We start from the raw sequence: 20,481 nt of genomic DNA, 5'->3' as shown, positions 1-20,481 counted from the left end.
TATTTCAGCGTACTACCTCCTATGGGTCTAGTTCTAAACTTTGACCACATAGCCACACCACAAGCCTGTGTGTATGAGGTAAATGAAACTTTTGTACCTGCAGCCTACCTCCACACTGAACCTCTTCTAGGCTTTTCATGTAAACCAGACAAATGGTATGAGCAGTGCTGTTATCAGTAGTTTATTGTATGTTAAGTCCAACACATTCAAAATGGAAAGGAAAAAAACCTAAACTATAAAAAAAAGATTCTCCACCTGTACTAGTAACAATTAAAGGGTAAACACAGTAAAATGAAGATGGCAGCCAACTGTTTACCACACCTGCTAAAGCCAAGAAGGTACTTTCATATCCATTCAGAAAAAAAACTGGAATGATTCACAAACAGGATCCACTAACTGCACTTTGAACCACATGAAAATAAATTTACATTTCTTTTATAAAGGATCCTTTAGAGTTTGGAAAGGGATGGAAATGTCAGTGAAGGAGAATCATTAACCAACTATAATTTTATATGCTTGCAATTTACCACCAACATGTAAAAGCATGAGATTGGTCTGAAAGCATGATGGCTCTTCTTCACCACTCTCTTCATTGACCATTGCTGTAAAAAGTAGTTGCAGTCAAATGCTCACATTAAGCAATTGCCCGACAAATAAACATTTGGTGGGGCTGAGGCACCCATGAAAACTGTTTACACTCACTTTTCCTGTAATACCAGCTGAAAAGTTGATGGAAACCATCCCAGTTTAAGAAACTATCTGAAAATATTTAAACTCAACCACAAGGAAGAGTAGCCAAGAATTACTGTGGAGCTTTACCTTAAATATGCCACAACTATACATCACACCTTGTTTTATTTGCGTTGTGAGAGCAAACATTACTTCATGCTTCATTATCAGATGAGCATGACCATCTAATTGTTCATTGCCAGATGGGAAATTTAGGGAGGCTGTGTTTAAACTGAGATTGTCCCAGTAATTTTGGAAATAGTGCAATGCCACCAGACAAGGAAGACCTCATTATTATATTTGTCAAGAAAAATGCTACATCATCATTTCACTTCCCATTTCAGTGCAAGATAACAACAAAAAAAATATCAAGTTTTCCTTTCCAGCTGAAACCTAAAGGTCTTCCCTCCCTACCGAGTGGTAAAAAAAAGTGGACAAGAAAGAGCCAACTAGTATGGCGTTCAGGTTCGACTTGCCTTGAATGAAAAAAAAAATAATAAAAAAAAGCACAGTGAATAATCAGCATATGAAAATACAAATGCATTAACGCTAGAAAAGTGAGCACAATTATTTGCTTGTCTGCAGGCTGGACTTTTCGCCAGCCCGCCCATTTATATCATTACAAAATTGTTGCAGAGAAAAAGAACAGTCTGACAAGTTGTGAGTCCAGTCCAAGCGCTGCCACGAGTCACAAAAAACCTACAGTCAGACTGAAAAGTAAGGATCAAGAGTGTCCGAATCATATTCTGAGACGCACTGTATCATGGTCGAGTGGAGCCATGACTGCTTAACTTAAGGACCAAACGTTTAACTGTCACCATCTTTAATGTACCTTTGTTGTTGTATCCCCCTTTTTTGGGGGGGGAGAAGTTCTTCAGATGCACCTCTTTAGCCATTTAACATTGAACAAAACTTGAGGCACCTAGTTGTCTCAACAAAACCCAGAACAGACGGTTAGAACACAAATGTACAAAACTCACAGCAGATCATCTTAGGTAGTAACACAGTATGGAAAAAAATGCACCTGAAAAACATAAATTTTATGAATACTGCAAGTATTTTGCAATCTGCTCCCAGCAGACAATAGTTCAAAATGAGCAGCTCTGTAAAGAAGGCGGCAAGCCTCGAACCGCTTTACCCTTTAATAAGACTGGAAAAGGTGAAATAGAAGGCACCATCATGCTTTTTATCAACAAAGAAATGAAAAAATATACACAGAAAAGCAAAACATACAGTAAACTATGATTTTTGCTGTACATTTATTCGGTTACTCCGCACTTAACAGAGGAAGGGAGGGAAGAGGGAGAGAGATGTTGTCCATCCCAGTTCGCAGTCTAGCTGGCAGGGAAACAAAAAAAAAAAGGAAGAGAGAATGAGCCGGCATCATTATCGCCACTCTTCTATTGTTCAACTTTGTTTCTTGTTTATCCTTTGCCCCCCGCCCCCACTCATTTGGTGAAATGAGCTCCAGGATTTTAGCTTTCTTATTTGACTTTTATAAATGCGGAAAAAAATAAGGTAGATTTGCTTGTCATCTTGTCCATCCAGCAGTAATTGAAGCGTAGTTTTGGGTCAAACGTGTGAAGAGTACATTGGTCACAGCTGACAGGCTGTGGGTATGCGAGGCCTGCCCCAGTAAGTCGTATCGCTTTGAGACAAAACGGGTCTCTCCAGCTGCGTTCCAAACATGGATGTCAATGTAACATGACAAAAGTACCCATTAGTGCATTTTGATGAGCGCATTATGCAATTCTGAAGCAGTGGTCTCTCGAAAGGAAAAAAAGAAAAAGGCAAGCCTTTCCCTTGGAACTGCACGAATCTTGCATCTCACTCTTTTCCAACAGTAACGGGCAGAAAACTACCATATAAAATGTGCAATAGAAGGATTTCGTGAAGCAGCGCCCCTGTTTACTCAAGGCATATAATCTCTTTTCCAAATGATGGGCTGTACTATTGGAGTTACAAGTCTCATCAGTCCCTCCTAATGTGGCAGATTACTCCTGGTTGGTGCCTTTTTTTTTTAATGAACTGAGAAATTAAAGTGTGTGAATTCTTGAGAAACCCAAAACGGATGCTCAACTCACAACTAATAAGCGAATTCTTTTGTTTGCTTATTTTCTTTTGTCTATTTCACATACAAATGGTTGACAGGCTGTGTCACATTCCAAAGCAAAGAGGGAACAAAAAAAAAACAAAAAAAACAAATATATACTTTTATACATAAGATTTCTTTTCGTTAACGAGAACGACTGAAGATGAACACGATACTATTTCCACACTGCAAGTGGTGCTCTTCTCAGCGGCGCTGGGTGGTGAAGCGGCCCTCGCCCTGACCCCCAGAGCCTCTTCCAGAGCCAGTGCCAGGTTTGGGGGCCATACCACCTCTAGGCGGTGGTCCCCTCCCGTCGCGCTCACGCATCATTCCACTTCCCACAATGCCTCGTGAACCTCCAGGACCCCGATCGTTGCGCCTCATGTCCCGGCGTTCATCTCCACCACGGGTCTCCCGTTCACGCACTGCCCTGGTCTTCTTCTCCTCTACATTCAGACGCACCTCACCCCGGAACATGATGGGCTAAAGGGAGAAGAACAAGGTCACTATGGGAGAAGTAGGACATGGCATCTTCCCCTGTCCGTTTCACCACCCATGTCATTCACTGGTTTACACATTTGTCGGCCTATTTAAATCCAACATACTGGAAACAAAGTGCCATGCCCTCCAGTCTGTCCTGACAAGCCTGGGTTCCTGACAGTGAAGGAATTTAATCAGACAGACTGCCTTGTGTGAACAAAAATACAGTCAATGCAAGAAAAACAATGATGACGTATTGGATTTGTATCCAAGTACTATCACCTCCAATTGCAGTGTTCAAGTATCATAAGAATAAATTATTGCAGCAATAGATTTTCACATTAGTAAGCTTGAATTTGTTACTGACAGGACAAGGGTTGCAAACAAGTATAAGAGAAAACAACCCATTTAGCAATTTGATGTTGCTTTGATGAAACTCAGTGCAAGTTTAATTATAGAAAAGTGTGTCACCAATCCACCACCAAATGAATGAAGTGGGTAATGAAATGTCAATACATGCCCCTTCTACCTTGGCCCCCAGGATTCTTTGAACAGGATCAGAGTCGTCGAATACCACAAAGCCAAAGTTAGGCAACTTCCCGCCGACGCCCTTTGTATTGATCCGCAGTTCCACCACATTTCCATACGCTGTTAGAAGAAAGAACAGAAACATCCTTTTAACCGCTCTGAAGGAGATTACAGGGAAAAGTGACAAGTGCTTTTTATTATAAAAAGAAAGGGGAAAAAAAGAACATACTCATAAAGAACTCTTTGAGCTCGCTCTCATCAATGTCATGTGGAAGGTTGCCAACAAAGAGCTGGTGGCTGTCTGGGTACCGGACAATCCGCCTGCTGTCCCCATCACCAGATTCAGCATCTCTGCCACCTGCAGGTGAGAACAAGGAGTACTGCAGATCAAATCAGAAAATCATCAAAATGACAACTGACTAGCATTCTTGCTAAGAAGTCAAAGAAGAAAAAAATGTGATTTAAACCATTGTATTCACCTTTGTTGACAAAACTTAAGTGCGGTTTTCCTGTTTGTGACTCTGAAGATACAGCACCATCTAACAGTGACAGAGACATGCAGATGTAAGAATAAACCAAGTGGAGAACCGTTAGCCTGGAGAAGACTAGTGTCAGCCTTACCGGGTCGGGGACCCCGTGGAGTGAAGGACGGTCTGTCGCGAGTCCGCTGGTCTCTGGGGCGAAGAGGTGCCGTTTGTGCCTCTGGTTTGGCTTCAACTCTGGGCTATATGAAGGGAGGGTGTTCAATGAGAAAGTAAATACCATCGCTAAAATCACAGGTTTAGGAAGGACTACAGAGGCAACCATTAAGAGTGAGTTTTTCTAACATACTGTATACAGCATGTGTTTGATGTTTACATTTACTTTATAACTAAGTATTAGTGATTTACCTGTGAACTTGGACCTTTGACAACATGGGGTGAGATTCCAGAGGAGGTGCCAGAGGGTGGCAGGTTTTTACTGGTCACCAAAGCCCAGGAGAAAGCCTGTGGGGAATGTAATAATACATCACTTGGGCTGTAGACATTATGTTCTGCATCTATTCTGTGATATAAAGCGGCACAGCTTTTTATGGACTATTTTTACATGTAGCAGAGGCTGGCATCAAGCTGTACAGAACTTAAGGGGAGATTCAGAGAATTCAGATTGATGTGGCCACTAGTAGTTTAGCTAATTTAATGAAACTACTGAGAACCAAACCATCATCACCTTGGGAGGCTCCTGAGTGTTTGGTGGAGACTCCACAGGGACTGGTGATGGTGCCTTCTCCTCCATTTCTTCCAGAACCTTTTCATCTGCTTCAGGCTTTATCTCCTCTGCTTTGGGCTCTGGTTCAGGCTCTGGTTCTGGTTCCGCAGCTGGCTCCTCCATGGGCTCCTCTACTCCATTGCTGCAGATTACAAATTAAAATGTCACTTTCACAGAGATAAGTTAAAATGTCTAACCCCTACTGTAATTAGTGGCCGTTAGGGGTGTGCCATCTAAGGCACCTCACGATTCGATTACGAGTCAGTGTCCTAAGTTTCGACGATTCAGCAATTATAATGATTATCGATGCATCTGGATAAATCTTTTCATATTGGATGTTTTTTCCTCACTCTGTAGGTACTTTTAAAGCAATGTATATTTGTAAATACCATTAATTATAGTAAAATACAGTTAGCACCATCTTTTCTGTATTATTATACAACACAGCTGACATTTTTCAACATAAATGTGACTTTCCCTGCCTTTAGAAAATATAAAACTTCTTTTAATCAAAATCTTTAACACACATTTCTGTAATTTTTCTTAATTTCTTGTAACATTTCTATATAGCACCAGACTACAACAAGTAATTTAAAGTTACCTTTCCTATAGAACAGGTCGATAACTTAATTCTGTTATTAAACAAACTAAACAGCCCTATGTCGCGTGTCATTTCTGTCTCTACATCATCGCACAGTTAGAATTTGCTCTCTGTATCACGTGTGGCAGAGTTCAACCTAGTGCATGCACTGACACACAGATATACACATGAGCACACACACATTGACTATGTTAAGCTATCATGGTGCCAGACCAAGAGGATGCGTGCACTGACACAAAAACCCCACTTTTTCTAAGGGGTACTGGTCACTGGCATAGGCGAACAAAGACAAATTATTCACAGTAAATGAATTATCATTTTCAGGACAAACCAATTCCACAACACACCTGTTGATCTCTAATAGCACACTAATGTGACGCGCCACAGGATAGAATCCTCTGGGGCGTTTTAGCACAGCAGTACTGTAGAAACAGTCATAGTTCTAGTTGCTGAGTAGAAACTGCTTCTACTCTGCAACTTTTAAACCCTACGAGCGCATCAATTTAGCGGCCGCTCCTGAAATGTCCGGACAGCATGAGCTACTTTTAGGTTATACCTAGCACAGCGCTTCTTTTGTTCGGCTATTAAAATAATCGATGTTTGAACATTTATTAATCGATGCTGAATCGTCGCATGGCGATCAATCTATGAATAGATTAATCGGGCACACCCCTAGGCTCAGTCATGATACACTTTTGCATACGTGACAGGGTGAGGTTCGTAATAAGTGGTGCTGTTGGGGCTTTCTTGAAGTGGCTCAGGGGATGGCTGCCTCTCTTCTGCTTCCTCTTCAACTTCCTCCTCTGATTCTAAGTGAGAAAAGGAAAACCTTCAACACACTTGCAGTAAACAAAACAAATAAAGACGATCTAAAGAAATCACGGTGTGTATGGGACATCTGTGAACATTTTACCTTCATCAAGCTCAGCTTCAGAGTCACCAAAAACCTCGTCCTCATATCGGAAGATGTCATTGTGGACATAGAACTTGTTTGCCACAGAACCCTATGAACATTTGTCAAACACAAGATAAATCCCTTTTCAAGGTTCAAGATTCATAAACAGGTGTACCTTTCATGATCTATTTTTAACATTTATGTTTTATTCATAAGCCCTAGATTAGCCATTGTTGTGCCGGAGAAACGGCAGCATCATACTGTTGATGTTTCTCATTAAAAGCTCTTTGAACTGGCAACGGCTTTTATTATTATGAAGAGATTGCAGTAAGAGTGTGTTTAGCAAGACTTTGTTAGTGGCTTGGGTAAACAACATTATCCTGCTTGTTGTGGAAAACCATGGCACTGTTGTTCATGGCCATTTGATTGGCTCAGAGTGACTACACCCCCCCACTATGCAAATTTAACACAAACTTATCTGTTAAACTAATATTGATTTGTTTTGTTTTACAATTAATTTCTACACCATAAATCACAGAAATAATATTGTTTACTGTTGCTACTACTGATTCTTGATATTGAACAATTCTACAATAAAGGAGTTTTCACCTCTGGAGCAAGCACAAAGGTTTGCATGAACTTCCTCATTGGTTGACCATTATTTGAGAGTTCTCCAAGGACCTGCACGACCACTCCATCACTTAGCGTGGCATGAGCATCCACATGTCTGATCTTTGTGTGGCATTCACTGAACTGCAGAGACATGACCTTTTTGTGGATTTCCTAAAAAAAAGAAGAAAAAGGAGAGAGAAGAGGAAACAAAAACAAAGAAATTTAATTGTCACGTCAGCATTGGTCTCCACTCCATTTATTAAATCATATAAAAACTACTTTAAACCATAAATATTCAACAAGCACTGTGAATACTGAACCGCATTTTACTGCACAGTTTATAAGGGAATCTTCATTTTCCGCAAATGTACCTACCGCTTGTCCATACACTGCTTCTGCCAGCTTCCCATTTGGGTCAAGTCCTCCATGAACATAGGAAGAATTTCTCCCATAAAACCTGATTAGCACAACAGTAACAGTTAAAAATATTACCTGCACATTTATTGTCTACCAGACTAAAACATCACATTTCTGCTGTTACCTGTGCAGGAAATCTGGTGCCTTGTTTAAGAGTGTGTAATACTGCCTCACAAACTCCCGCCCTACAAGCAGGGGACTTGGCTTCTCCATCACCATTTCTTTGGTAAACAATATTAAGTGCTGAAACAAAGGAAAGATCCGGATTTTTGTTATAATTCTGCTGTCTCTAATATGCATTTCTACAGACACACACACAACGCAGACACACTTGCAAAGTTTATAGTATAACCATTGAGGTAATTTTGAAGGAATGGGAGTAAATTTGTTGCAGGTGTGAGGTAGCTGGCATTAATAGTTCAACTTGGACATTTATAATAAATTGGCAAATTAGTGTAGGAGATCTTTGAAAGTGCAAAATCAGCTAAAGTAGGTTCACCATTTTAGTTTCTCAGGTAAATAATCTAGATGTGTTTGAGCAGAAACTACAAGAAATAGAAACAGTGACAATAGGTTTCCTTTTAACAGAACAACGTTTCACTTTCTTTGTGTCGTAAGGCCCATGTTTCATCCGGACATAACATTTGTTCTGCAATTAGCCATCTGGCTGGCTAACACACTAACCAACATTCAACTGCGCCATCACGTTCAGCCAATGAAACAAAGAGGGAAACCGGGTTATGTTAAAAATAAAAGCGATTAAAGCAGGCGATCACATTGAGAAGCAGAGAAAAGACAAAGTTATAACGGTTAAGACCCGTTTTAGCACTATAGATCACAGACATTGGTTACATACATCTGCGTAACCCTTTGTACATAAGTGGCCTTCTCTACGAGGCCTTTCATGTCTATGCTAACAACATTTTGCCATCTCTCACATTTGTCGCATGCTCGTTGGCAATTTGATGTGACACATTTATACAGTACTGAATGATAATAAGATAATTCGGGAACAGTTTGGCTACACTGTCATCTAAAATAATTTTCTATACTGTAAAAACATCTAAGTAAATATTAATCTGCCTGCCTCTTCGCTGTCACCCTAAAAGGCTAACGTTAGCACAGCAAACAGGAAAGCAACTAAAAGCTTGCGACACTGCTGCTAGCTAGCTAACACTAGCTCTGGCTAACTTGTGGCGTCGTCGTTTTTCCTTCACCAGTGGCCTCTTTTACAGTTAATGAAAATATTATATTTCGACAAACATACTAATGCTTTAAGTCAACGCTTAAAGCTGCCAACGAACACTGTGCTTGAAGTGACAACATCAAATCCAAACAGGGAAACCAAACCAAGAGGTTAGAACCGGCAATATCATTTACACTGCACCACCAAAACCTGTCCACCCGATTCTATTGAGGTTCATATTTGACATTATCAACTTACTTTTTATAAGTATAGTACAAAACTGGTTCAAACCCCGGTCAATATAAATCTTTCTTAAACTTTAAAAGAAATATTCAATACCTACAACTTGCACCAACTGTCGAACCATTATCAATGAAACAAGTAGAGTGCTATGCTAGCTCAAAGACAACAAAGGAAAGCATACTTGGCCAAACGAGTTTGTACTTCCGAGATTTGATCTGATCTGGTAGCAACTTTGACTTATTTGTACAACGGCGACAAACCTAACGGACAACTTTACGTGCTGCCAGTAATCGAACAGTCGTGGTTTTGACTAGACAATGCTGCTAACATCAGGCTAGCTAATAGGCTAACGTTAGCTTGCCATTTGTCTCATAGTTACTTAGCTGGGAAGGTGGCTAACTTACCTTTTAAAGACCTATCTATGTAGACAGACTTGTTTGTAATAAATAACTACGTGTACCCGCTAGTAAACTGTTTGTAAATATAGAGTATTCCCACGTGAAATATCGTAATATTTCTCACGCTCCACTAACAGTTTGTGATCTCTGCTGTACCAGAGATTGAAGATTTAAAGTGATAGCTTCGATTTATTGTTTTACCCCTGCAATCTGGGGCAGGGAACCCCCATAACGTCGACCCAGCCAATGGAGTGATTACACTAGGCAGCATACGTATGACGTCAGGTAAACAGTCACGCCCCCCACAAACTTTTCTTCAATGTTATCCAAAAAGCAGCACACACGCAGAGCGGGAAATGACCATCAGGTGGTAGATTTACTTTTAGCTTCTGTCTTTTTAGCTGAGAAGCCATTTGTACCACAGACTGTGTACTAACACAGGGGTAATTGAGTGCTGTGCTCTGCATTTTCATGCAATTTGCATACATTTGCATATTCATGTTACCCCCCCTCCAAAAACATAGGCCTTTCACTTTCATACTGCAGCATACTTACCATTAAATGTTTTATGTTCTGCAAGGTAAGGATATCTCAGTGTCTCAGCATTATTTTCCTTGTCTGGATACTATATCCTGTACTGTACTGTAAGACTTTACTGCACACGGCATTAGTTGCATTATATTCTGATTCAGATATATGTGTGTGTGTGTGTGTGTGTGGGGGGGGGGGGGGGTTAAATAACTACACATGGATGCTGAAATTGTAATAGTTTATTTTTTGATGCATTGGCCTCAGCATGTCTGATTATAAAGCACCACCTTGTGGTCAAACAAGCCTTCGGTCTTGCATGTGGGTTAAAGCTGTCAAGACTTTTTTGTGTGTTATGATATAAATTAAACATCTAGTGTACACGGTGTGTATCGGGAAAATCGTACTTCAGCATCAGCAATTAATACTTGTCTCTTACCACATAACGTTTCTTTTAATGTGAAATTTGTAACATTTAGGAAGTATATTGTTCCTGAGTTCTTTTCCTGGAACCACCCCCACCAACACCTGGGTCAAAATCAAGTCCCATGAAGTGGAGCAGTTCACAGAACACATCGACGCTGTGGACGACACCATCAAGTTCACTCGGGAGGACATCAGGGACAACAATCTGGCCTTCTTGGACTGCACAGTCCACATTGAGGAGGACAGGAGCCTCAATGTGAAAGTGTACAGGAAACTCACACACACAGACCAGTACCGGCTGTTTGATTCCCACCACCCACTGGAGCACAAACTAGGAGTCATCAGGACCCTGCAGCACCGAGCACACACTGTACCAACCAGCTCAGAGGGGAAGAAGAAGGAGCAACATCTGATTTGTACATTGGAGAAACTAAACAGCCACTCCACAGAAGAATGGCTCAGCACAGGAGAGCCACCTCAGCTGTTCACCTCCACCTCAAAGAGAAAGGACACTCCTTTGAGGACAACAATGTCCACATCCTAGACAGAGAGGACAGATGGTTTGAAAGAGGAGTCAAGGAAGCCATCTATGTTAAGCTGGAAAAACCTTCCCTTAACAGAGGTGGTGGCCTCAGACATCATCATCTTACTACCACATACAATGCAGCTTCCATCCATTCCCAGGAAGTTTCACACCAAGTCACATGCTCACAGCGAGAACAATGAGGTGTCACCCTGCCCCACCAGACACTCCAGACACAGTCAGACCATCACAGGTAAGTATGGAAACATTTAGAGCTATTGTTTATAAGTTTCACACAGACCCACCCACTGAGGTCTGCCGCCACATATAAACCACGTTTTCCCACCGAACTGATGAAGCTGCTTGGATGAGCAGAGAAACATCTTCAAGAAAACTACAAATCCAGGCGCCTTGCTTCAACCTCCTGAATAACAATGCCATAAGAGCTGCTTGTTATTATGGAGCTGGATATAACTCAAACAAACAGACACAACATGAACATGTGAAACATATTTTACTGCAGTAAACATACTTTTGCAGCAGTTCTTGTAGTTTACTTGGTTTTGTATATTGAGGTCAGGATGAGATGAATCAGTGGCCTCTATGCTCCTCCTCACCAGGCGCCTGGTTGTCAAAGCAACCACAGACCCAAACATGCAGTACTTATATAACTTTCTACTTCATTTTTTGATTGTGCAAAGTTTAATCAGAGGCTTAGTAGTCGTCTAAAATGTTTTTAAAAAAGTCCTTTAAGTGAGATTATAATAACATTTGGCAAAATGTAACCACTTATCAAAAACACAGCTTTACACAGTTTGTTGTACTTTATAACAATTAATGTTTTAAGATGTTAACTAGATCAAACGGACAGTTTGACCGAGTGATGTTTATTTTGCACCGAGGTGTTTTCCATCCTTTGCTGCGACGCCATGACTCCTGATGTAACCCGAGTCCCGGACAACCGAGAAGGAGTTTTTGGAGGAACAGTTCAAGAACAAGATGGCTGTCCTGGGACAGGAAAATTATCCTTCTTCTTCACATAAACACGGCATTTTACTGCGCTGGTCGCTGGTAGTGTAAGTAGCTGATTAGCTAACAACTTTAACGCGCTTTAAAGGCATCGCTTTATAACAGAAGGCATCGTTTTTCAGACACAGTCGGATCTCGCTGGATGTTTTCTGAAGGAAAGTTTTTGAAATTCTGGGGACCGCAGCTGCTGTGAGGAGGAGGATAACTAGTAAAAAGCGTTCTGATGCGACTTTTACAGCCTGTCAATGTGTTTGTCGTCATTTGAGTAACTTTAAAAGCTGCTTCTTGAGGTTTTTATGCTTTTTTTAATAGCTGAATCGATATCTCTGAAGCGAGATGCTCGGGAAGCGTCAGCCACTATAAACGATTTGTATACGTTTCTTTTTTGTTTTTCTAATATTCAAATGCCCCAAAGGAGATAAAACTTCAAACCAAGTGGACCATGAGTTCATCCCGAGTCAGACCCCAGCAGCAGCAGCTACCGCAGAGCCAGGCTGCCAGGTCGCCGAACAGACTCGACTCCAGTGAGGGGATAGAAATGGAGAACATCCAGCATCAAGACCTGGGGCTCGGAGGAGCCATTGGCACCCCGTCCCCACCGTCCAGACAAGCATGGAGCAGGGATAACCCGGGCTTTGAACCCGAAGACGAGATCATGGAGGCCGACTGGCCTCAAGCGAGTCCCGGGAGGAGGTCGGTGTCCACGGCCTCCAGCAGCAGCTGCAGCAGCGGCCTGGGCAGCTACAACCGCGGGGGCAGCAGCACCCACATCCCCCGAGGAGGACTCTATCCGACCCCGACTATAGATGCTCAGCAGCAAGACAGGCATGAGCACCCCAGCTGTTTGAAGCAGATCCTCCAAAAAATCAGAGGTAAGGTATTCTTTAATTCTTTTATTCTTTTACTGTCACGATCAAGCTTTAGATTGATGATTCATGTCCTATAAAACACAACACTTTCCTACAGAAAGGATTGTTTTAAAAACTTAAAAACTTAATCTACATTTTTAAGTCACTGTATTTAATTTTATTAACCTATAAAATATACACAGTGTCAACACACTTACAATTTTTAATGCTCTTATTAATTATATATACATTCACTTTTGAAAATCCAATTTATATGACTTTAAACAAGAAGGTGTCAATAAACTATTATTAAATTTGATATAAAAAACAAAAAAATCAATTAAAATAAATACAAAAAACATATATTTAGTAGAAGACACGACTAGAATAAATAAATAAAACTACAATCCTTTTTAAAAATCCAATTTTCTGATAAAAATGTGTTCAGAGTTGTAAATAAAAAAAAACAAACTTGCCTACTGTAAATTTGTCTGAAATATCTCTCTCTATATGCATTTACTACATGCCAAATTGTTTTTTCTGTGCAGTTCTGTGGGGTACGGAGCTGATGGAGGACAGTGACAGCAGTCGAGAGAGGTACCTCAGAAACGTTCTGAGAGAGATGCTCACATATGTCGCATTCCTCATCACTATTTGCATCTGTAAGTTAACACACACATCTCACAGAATGTAGATTCAGTGTGTCATCCGGAAATTTGTCAGTGTTACATTTGAGATAAAAACGGAACAGGAATATATACAAAAACAAGTAGTGAATGTAAACTGTGCAGAAACAATATGGCAGAAAATCAGTTAAGAATTGTGGACCAGAAGTTGTATTTGCAGTAATATTGTCACAAATTATCACTCACGGTGTCATTTACTGTTCATTTCTTATGTAGTGTAAAAAATATTCAATATTGCAAAACAAATTATTGTCAACATTTTAAGGTGGACATTATGATGTGTGGTGTTTAGCCTCAGACAATGGATGGTTAGAAGAAATATAAAGTAGCTGCTTGTACCAAATATGGTCGTTCTGGATTGGACTGAAATGATCTAAACCAAGTCAGTTATAGAAAACAAAATAAATTGTGGCACTTTTTCCCAACCCAAACCAGTGTTTCCACACTCTCAGTGGAATCTTAAAGAGTTGGGCAGCTGCTGATTTCCAACATTTGTGACTAGGATTTAATTGTAATGAGAGCACACTTTTTAGGACCACAGTTTGGGATGGCAAAAAGAATTAAAACTGTGGGATGACAGAGGTAACAGGGAAGTTTTTCTCCTCTCCATTTGCTGCAATAAAAAACGCCAAAGTGTGGTTTAGGGTGGATCAGGAAATGATTTCCTGGCAGACACCATTAGGGCATTTTTGCCAGGCAGAGCTGAACCATTAAATGCACTTTCCAGACCTAGCAATGCACAGTTGAAGCAAAACTACTTTGTGTTTAGATTTTAGTGTTTCACCACATCTTTGCAGGGTCTCTGTGGATTTGAACAGGACCGCCTTTATGTATACAGAAAGCGTTCACTCCCTCTTAAGTGTGCTGTTTTAATCTGGTAATGTTGTCTTATTCTGCAGTGACTTATGGGATGGTGAGTGCTAATATGTACTACTACACCAAAGTCATGTCTCAGCTTTTCCTGGACACACCGCTGGCTGCTGGGGACACTACTACTTTTAGGAGCCTTTCGACTATGGAGGACTTCTGGAAGGTAAAAAACAATATAATCGCTGTTTCAGGTAAAATTATCCTTTTAGCAAATAGCTAATTAGCCTCTTAAAGTGTTCCTGATGCCCAGCCACCTTTGTCCCATAACCCAAACTGTGTCCACATGTAGTTCACAGAGGGGCCTTTTCTCGGCGGCATGTACTGGGAGGTATGGTACAACAACAAGGGCCTTCCAGAGAATCAGAGTCTCATCTACTATGAGAACCTCCTTCTTGGGGTGCCACGGCTTCGGCAGGTCAAAGTGGGGAATGAGTCCTGTTCCATCCATGAAGATCTGAGGGACGAGGTCCAGGACTGCTACAACATATACACCCCAACCAATGAGGACACCACCTCCTTTGGCCCTAAGAATGGAACTGCGTAAGTCCAAGCATTTGATTTAGAAATAAGTACAAAAAATAATGTATCTGTCTTTTTCAGAAAAGTTACATGTGTATTTTTTACATCATAAATCTCTTGGTGTCCACCAGGTGGGTGTATACTACAGAGAGCGAGATGAATAGCAGCAGTTATTCCGGTCAGGTGTCTAAATATGGAGGCGGAGGATACTACCAAGACTTATCCCGAACCAAAGAGGAGTCAGCCATCCAACTGCAGTTTCTCAAAGACCACTTGTGGCTGGACAGAGGCACTAGAGCGGTCTTCCTAGACTTCTCTGTTTATAACGGGAACATTAACCTTTTCTGTATCGTCAGGTAAGAGTCATCACAAGAACAGGTACAGTACAGCTGTGACTGAATATTGCACAGCCCCTTAAGTTGGCTTATGACTGTCAACAAAGACTGACTTCAAGAAGTTTGATATTCTTAGCAAAGGGATGTGCATGTGCTACACACTTTGTTTTGTCTGTCCAGAATGAGCAGCACCGGCCCACCCCAGCTACCATTATATCCACTTTACAAGTTAACATAATGTGATATGTTTTTCAGGTTGTTGGTGGAGTTCCCTGCTACTGGTGGGGTGGTGACCTCTTGGCAATTTCAAACAGTGCGGCTGATAAGATATGTGTCAAGCTGGGACTACTTTGTGGCCGTGTGTGAAGTGGCATTTTGTCTGTTCATCTTGTACTACGTGGTGGAGGAAGTGTTGGAGATACGCATCCACCGCCTGCATTACTTCAAGAGCCTGTGGAACTGCCTCGATGTTCTCATCGTTGCGGTGTGTATCAAGGTCACATTTTGAACAATTTCAGTTTGATCACATGTTTCCATTCACTGACTGACTTTGTGTTTTTCAGTTGAGTGTTGTTGCTATAATCATGAACATAACCAGAACAGCCATGGTTGGAAATCTGCTCAGAGGCCTGTTGGAGAATCACAGGGCTCATCCCAGCTTTGAGCCGTTGGCCAACCTGCAGGTCCAGTTTAATAACCTGGCAGCAGTTATTGTCTTTTTCTCCTGGCTCAAGGTATAATTGTTTTACACGTTACATTTCAGTCTATACAATACCACTGCAGTGGAGTAACACTTATTTTCTCTTTTCCTCACAGCTCTTTAAGTTCATCAACTTCAATAAGACCATGAGTCAGCTGTCCAGCACCATGTCTCGCTGTGCCAAGGACCTTGTGGGTTTCTCCATCATGTTCTTCATCATCTTCCTGGCATATGCTCAGCTGGCCTACTTGGTATTTGGAACTCAAGTCAACGACTTCAGCACTTTCCAGGCCAGCATGTAAGAAAGCACAAGAAACTAGTTCGAAGTAGAGACAAGTTCTGACTAATAATGATGTTAAATATGTTTTGCTGTATGTGCAGATTTACACAATTCCGCATCATTCTGGGAGACTTTAACTTCTCAGAGATTGAGGAGGCAAACCCAGTGTTTGGACCGATCTACTTTACAACATTTGTCTTCTTCATCTTCTTTATTCTCATGGTGAGTAAAAGGTTCACTTGTCATGCTGCCTTATTTTTGTTGTTGATGTTAAAATATTTCTCTTTCTTTTTTCCATAGAACATGTTCCTGGCTATCATCAATGACACATACTCGGAAGTGAAGGCAGACATGTCTCAGCAGAGGTCTGAGATGGAAATGACTGACCTCATTAAGAAGGTATTGTACTACATTTGTCATTTATTTTTATAAAGAAGATTTTTATTTAATCAGTGGTAGCTGGCACAACAAAAATGACTACTCCCAGTTTTGCGTATTTGGATATAAATGTGCCAGGAAATATTGTGATTCTTTGTACAGCTAAGTTTTTTTTTAAACATCATATCTTTTTAGAAGAAATGGTAAAACTACTTTGTAGCATCCGTACGTTAGATTTGGTGGATCCATGCTGTCTGATTCTTACACCTTCACAATGTCTGTTTTTCTCCTGTTATCAAACAACATTTTTGACATAAAGTGTTTATAAAGTTTGATGTGTCTAATTCCCTTCTCACAGGGATGTAACAAAGCTTTACTGAAGCTTAGACTGAAGAAAACTGCTGTAGATGACATCTCTGACAGTTTGCGTCAAGCTGGGGGGAAACTAAATTTTGATGAACTCCGTCAGGATCTTAAAGGGTGACCAAAGCCTTCTTGTGTTTCTGACTATAAAATGTATACATCCTGCTTTAGCGTGTTCTGTTTTTATCTTATTTAGAAAGGGCCACACAGATGCAGAGATTCAGGCCATCTTTGCCAAGTACGATCAGGACGGCGATCAGGAGCTCACAGAGCATGAACACCAGCAAATGAGAGACGACCTGGAAAAAGAGAGAGTGAGTTGTGATACCAACAGTTTGTTCTGTGTCTGTGCCTTTGATTTTACTGACGGATCAGAAATACACATGCAATGCAGATGCTCAGTGTGTTTCTGCTCGTATGCTAGGAGGACTTGGAACTGGAGCGCAACTCGCTAACTCGACCCAGCAGTGGGCGGAGCTTCCCTCGTACCCAGGATGACTCAGAGGAGGATGATGATGAGGACAGTGGTCACAGTTCTCGTCGCCGTGGCAGCAGCTCAGGGGGTGTTTCTTACGAGGAGTTTCAAGTGTATGCAGCTTTTTATTTTTAGTGTCTTTTAGCAATCTGGACAATCAATAAAAGCAGTCTGGTACCTGTCAGGAAAGACTGAATCCATAAAACTAACTACAAAAAGTGTAAAAGTGGACAACAATGGTGTCCACTTTTCTACCGTAGTAGATTATTACAGCTAATACTTAAATTGATGTTTGTGTAAAAACACTTTACATTTGGATATTATATTCATTGTCACGATACCTGCAGAGCACGAATAATCAAAATTGCATGATGGTTATTGTTCTGTCTCTTTCAGGTTGGTAAGACGTGTAGACAGGATGGAGCACTCGATCGGCAGTATAGTGTCTAAGATAGATGCTGTGATTGTGAAGCTGGAAGCCATGGAGAGAGCTAAACTTAAAAGAAGAGATGTGCTAGGCAGGCTGCTGGATGGAGTCATGGAGGTGAGAGGCACAACATACACAATCACGTAAAGAGGCTCTAGTCCACGATCACATACCAGAAAAGGCCAAGTTTTTTTTACAACTTTACTGCAGCCTAAGTTAGAAGAAGTCCATTTTGGAAAGTCTTGCACATTCATTTTGAATGCAGTCTTTTGAAGCGCCTTTTTGTAGAATATTATGAAGTTCAACATGCGAGTTTGTAAGCTGATTGTGTCAATGTTGTGCTTTTTAAACAACACAAGAAACACGGTTATCTATGTAGAGCAGAGCTGGGTAAAGTACAGCCTGCACTTCCCTTGAATGTGTTCATGCTGTTGTCAGACATCTTTGTTTGTTGTGTGCATGTTTTTATTGTGCGCTACTTGTTTCTGTTTGTCAGGATGAGCGTATGGGACGGGACATGGACGCCCACAGGGACCAGATGGAGAGACTTGTGAGGGAGGAACTTGAACGCTGGGAGTCCGATGATATGGTTTCACAGGTCAGCCACCCGCAGCCGGCCACTCCTGTCGGACCACGGCCTCGTCCTTCCTCCTCACTGTCTGCCGACGGCCTCGACACGAGCACAAACGTGAGCAGCCATGTGTGAAGACGTGTCCCGCTGAGTAATATTCCACTCTGGACATAAACTCTATTGGAAAATTCACTGCAGCAAGTAAGTTAAGATGTGGGACAGTTTGTGCTATCATCAAATGCACATCTGATACTTAAATGCACTGAAAGTGAGTAATGTTCTCGCCTGAAAGTGTTCTTTAATCTGTCTATTACACTACATCACAGTATTAAATACATGTACCAGCCTGCAAACATATTCAGTGTTACTTGGCATATGATTTTAATATCACATGATGCTCACCTGCTTCTGATCACTGTATCCATACATCTTAGCTTTTAGACAAATACTCAGAAGGGCTCTCGATGAATGTTAATTTTGCTGATTATTTTTCCATCGTTTTAACATACAATAGGTACAAGCATGGCACATTCTGTCATATTCTGTATGTTAATTAAGCTTCAAATTAATTAGCTTATCAATTTATGATACATATTGTAACTTGAAACAAACTTCGATTTGGAGTGCATCTAGTGTTCATGGGAAACCCATGCATTATTGTTTTTTTCTTGTGCCTTACTCTTTTTTACAATCTATTTCTATCTTTGTATTTTTGTAATTTGTTGCATCAAATAAAGTTTTAATGAAATACAAAGACTAGTTTTTTTGTTTTACATGAAACAGCATATTAAATATAATATGAAAGACACTATGAGAGCAACATCTTCCCTAGAATACAGTGGATTTGTAGTTGCACCGGAATTATTCATATTTATTTGGATAAAACAGAAAGAAATGTGTGGTCAAAATCAAAATTACTTATTTCCCCAACAATGTATTTTAGTGCCAAAGCCACCATAATTATTGTATGTCCTTATCAATTTTTTGGGATAAAAATGACAAGGATAGTTTTAGGGGACTAGAACAAAAAAGGCAAAGACCAAGGCTGCATGAAAATGTTTATATATGCCCTAACCAGCAATTTCAAAATATAATGAACCACAGAGACTTAACATCTAATTCTGTAACAACTCTTAACAATTCAAAGCATTAGTTTTGAGGTAAAAATCAAAAGAATCTCACTTCAGTGTAATTTAGAAATTGTGCAAAAGCTGAATAATCAAGGCTATAAAAGAAAAAGGCATAGTTAAAAAATGCAACAAATTTTCATAAATAACCACAGATAAGGATTTTCACTTGAGAAAATCTGCTTCAGTAATGTGAAAAATCAACCCAGTCTCCATAAATATGATATATTTCCATGAAATTAATGTCATGTTGTAACACAGAGAGACAAGATTACACAGCCATAAAGGGCAAACATGAGCCATGCCATGAAAAGAATTCTTCCATCAGCTGCCATTATCCACTTATTATAACATGATGGAACTTCATCTGTTTTCCTAATCTCTCAGGAAGTGTTGGTACGATGTATATTTTAGGCTCAGAAATATTGAGGATCTATGGTTTCCTCACATTTTATCATGGAGACTGGCTTGAAAAAAAACATTCACCAATTAGTTCCTGAAACACCATGGAAACATTTTGCTAACACAAGTTTAAGTAAACGAATGAAAATATCCAAATCAGTAACTGTAAACTAAAGACACCATTAATCAAAGACATTTAAGGAAATACCCTTACTGTCCTTTTTGTCAATAAAGGATCGATCGTTTCATGTCTGCACATTAAACCTGTAAACCACAGTAAACCTTTTATTTTAAAAGTATAGAAAACTGTGCCTACCTGACAGAATACCAACAACAACAGTTTTTTCAGCATGATTATTTAGTAGCTAACTGCTAGTTATCCAGCCCACTGTCTATTTGAGTGATGAGGTTTAGGAAAGTTGTGCATTTTTACAGAGCCAATTGAGGTATTTTCCAGTCTTTTTGTTATGCAAATAACAGTGAAATAAGATAAGATAAGTGTGTTTTCCAAAATGTCTTAGGTGTGTATTAATAGGGCTTTCGTGTAGAACATGTCAGCTTGGTT

The 20,481-nt window shown here is 40.4% G+C and overlaps 2 protein-coding genes across 4 annotated transcripts; one reads left to right on the top strand and one right to left on the bottom strand.

The window, feature by feature from the left end:
• Nucleotides 1–165: 165 nt before the first annotated feature.
• g3bp2a (G3BP stress granule assembly factor 2a) lies at nt 166–9,616 on the bottom strand. 2 transcript variants are annotated; one of them, XM_028401853.1, is made up of 13 exons: nt 9,436–9,616; nt 7,727–7,845; nt 7,561–7,642; nt 7,183–7,356; nt 6,592–6,682; nt 6,382–6,487; nt 5,039–5,219; nt 4,720–4,815; nt 4,451–4,553; nt 4,309–4,368; nt 4,059–4,187; nt 3,822–3,949; nt 166–3,304 (listed from the first exon to the last, which is right to left on the bottom strand). In XM_028401853.1, exons 2-13 carry the CDS (start codon nt 7,819–7,821, stop codon nt 3,026–3,028), a joined length of 1,524 nt encoding a protein of 507 aa, XP_028257654.1. In that variant the 5' UTR covers nt 7,822–7,845; nt 9,436–9,616; the 3' UTR covers nt 166–3,025. The 2 variants fall into 2 exon arrangements, with proteins under 2 accessions (XP_028257654.1, XP_028257662.1); XM_028401861.1 differs by having other exon boundaries at nt 3,831–3,949.
• Nucleotides 9,617–11,610: 1,994 nt separating this feature from the next.
• pkd2 (polycystic kidney disease 2) lies at nt 11,611–19,141 on the top strand. 2 transcript variants are annotated; one of them, XM_028413577.1, is made up of 15 exons: nt 11,611–12,807; nt 13,332–13,445; nt 14,369–14,502; nt 14,629–14,879; nt 14,990–15,214; nt 15,449–15,677; nt 15,757–15,927; nt 16,010–16,191; nt 16,275–16,395; nt 16,474–16,572; nt 16,910–17,031; nt 17,111–17,228; nt 17,342–17,502; nt 17,786–17,933; nt 18,313–19,141. In XM_028413577.1, exons 1-15 carry the CDS (start codon nt 12,378–12,380, stop codon nt 18,520–18,522), a joined length of 2,715 nt encoding a protein of 904 aa, XP_028269378.1. In that variant the 5' UTR covers nt 11,611–12,377; the 3' UTR covers nt 18,523–19,141. The 2 variants fall into 2 exon arrangements, with proteins under 2 accessions (XP_028269378.1, XP_028269368.1); XM_028413567.1 differs by having other exon boundaries at nt 12,378–12,807; nt 17,339–17,502.
• The last annotated feature ends 1,340 nt before the right edge of the window (nt 19,142–20,481 follow it).

This window comes from Parambassis ranga, chromosome 1 (assembly GCF_900634625.1).
Source record: "Parambassis ranga chromosome 1, fParRan2.1, whole genome shotgun sequence".
In the NCBI taxonomy this organism is placed as follows: Eukaryota; Metazoa; Chordata; class Actinopteri; family Ambassidae; genus Parambassis; species Parambassis ranga.
Note: the sequence above shows the minus strand (reverse complement) of the source record. Positions and strands in the feature narration are given on the sequence as shown.

What these genes read in the sequence shown, in the direction of transcription:
- g3bp2a (XM_028401853.1), bottom strand. Translation starts at nt 7,821, where the DNA reads ATGGTGATGGAGAAGCCAAGTCCCCTGCTTGTAGGGCGGGAGTTTGTG. An exon ending in AAGCAGTGTATGGACAAGCG is followed by an intron (nt 7,357 to 7,560) that starts GTAGGTACATTT and finishes TCTTTTTTTTAG; the next exon opens with GAAATCCACAAAAAGGTCAT. An exon ending in ACACTCAGGAGCCTCCCAAG is followed by an intron (nt 4,816 to 5,038) that starts GTGATGATGGTT and finishes CATTCCCCACAG; the next exon opens with GCTTTCTCCTGGGCTTTGGT.
- pkd2 (XM_028413567.1), top strand. Translation starts at nt 12,378, where the DNA reads ATGAGTTCATCCCGAGTCAGACCCCAGCAGCAGCAGCTACCGCAGAGC. An exon ending in TCATCTTCTTTATTCTCATG is followed by an intron (nt 16,396 to 16,473) that starts GTGAGTAAAAGG and finishes TTTTTTCCATAG; the next exon opens with AACATGTTCCTGGCTATCAT. An exon ending in TGACTGACCTCATTAAGAAG is followed by an intron (nt 16,573 to 16,909) that starts GTATTGTACTAC and finishes CCCTTCTCACAG; the next exon opens with GGATGTAACAAAGCTTTACT.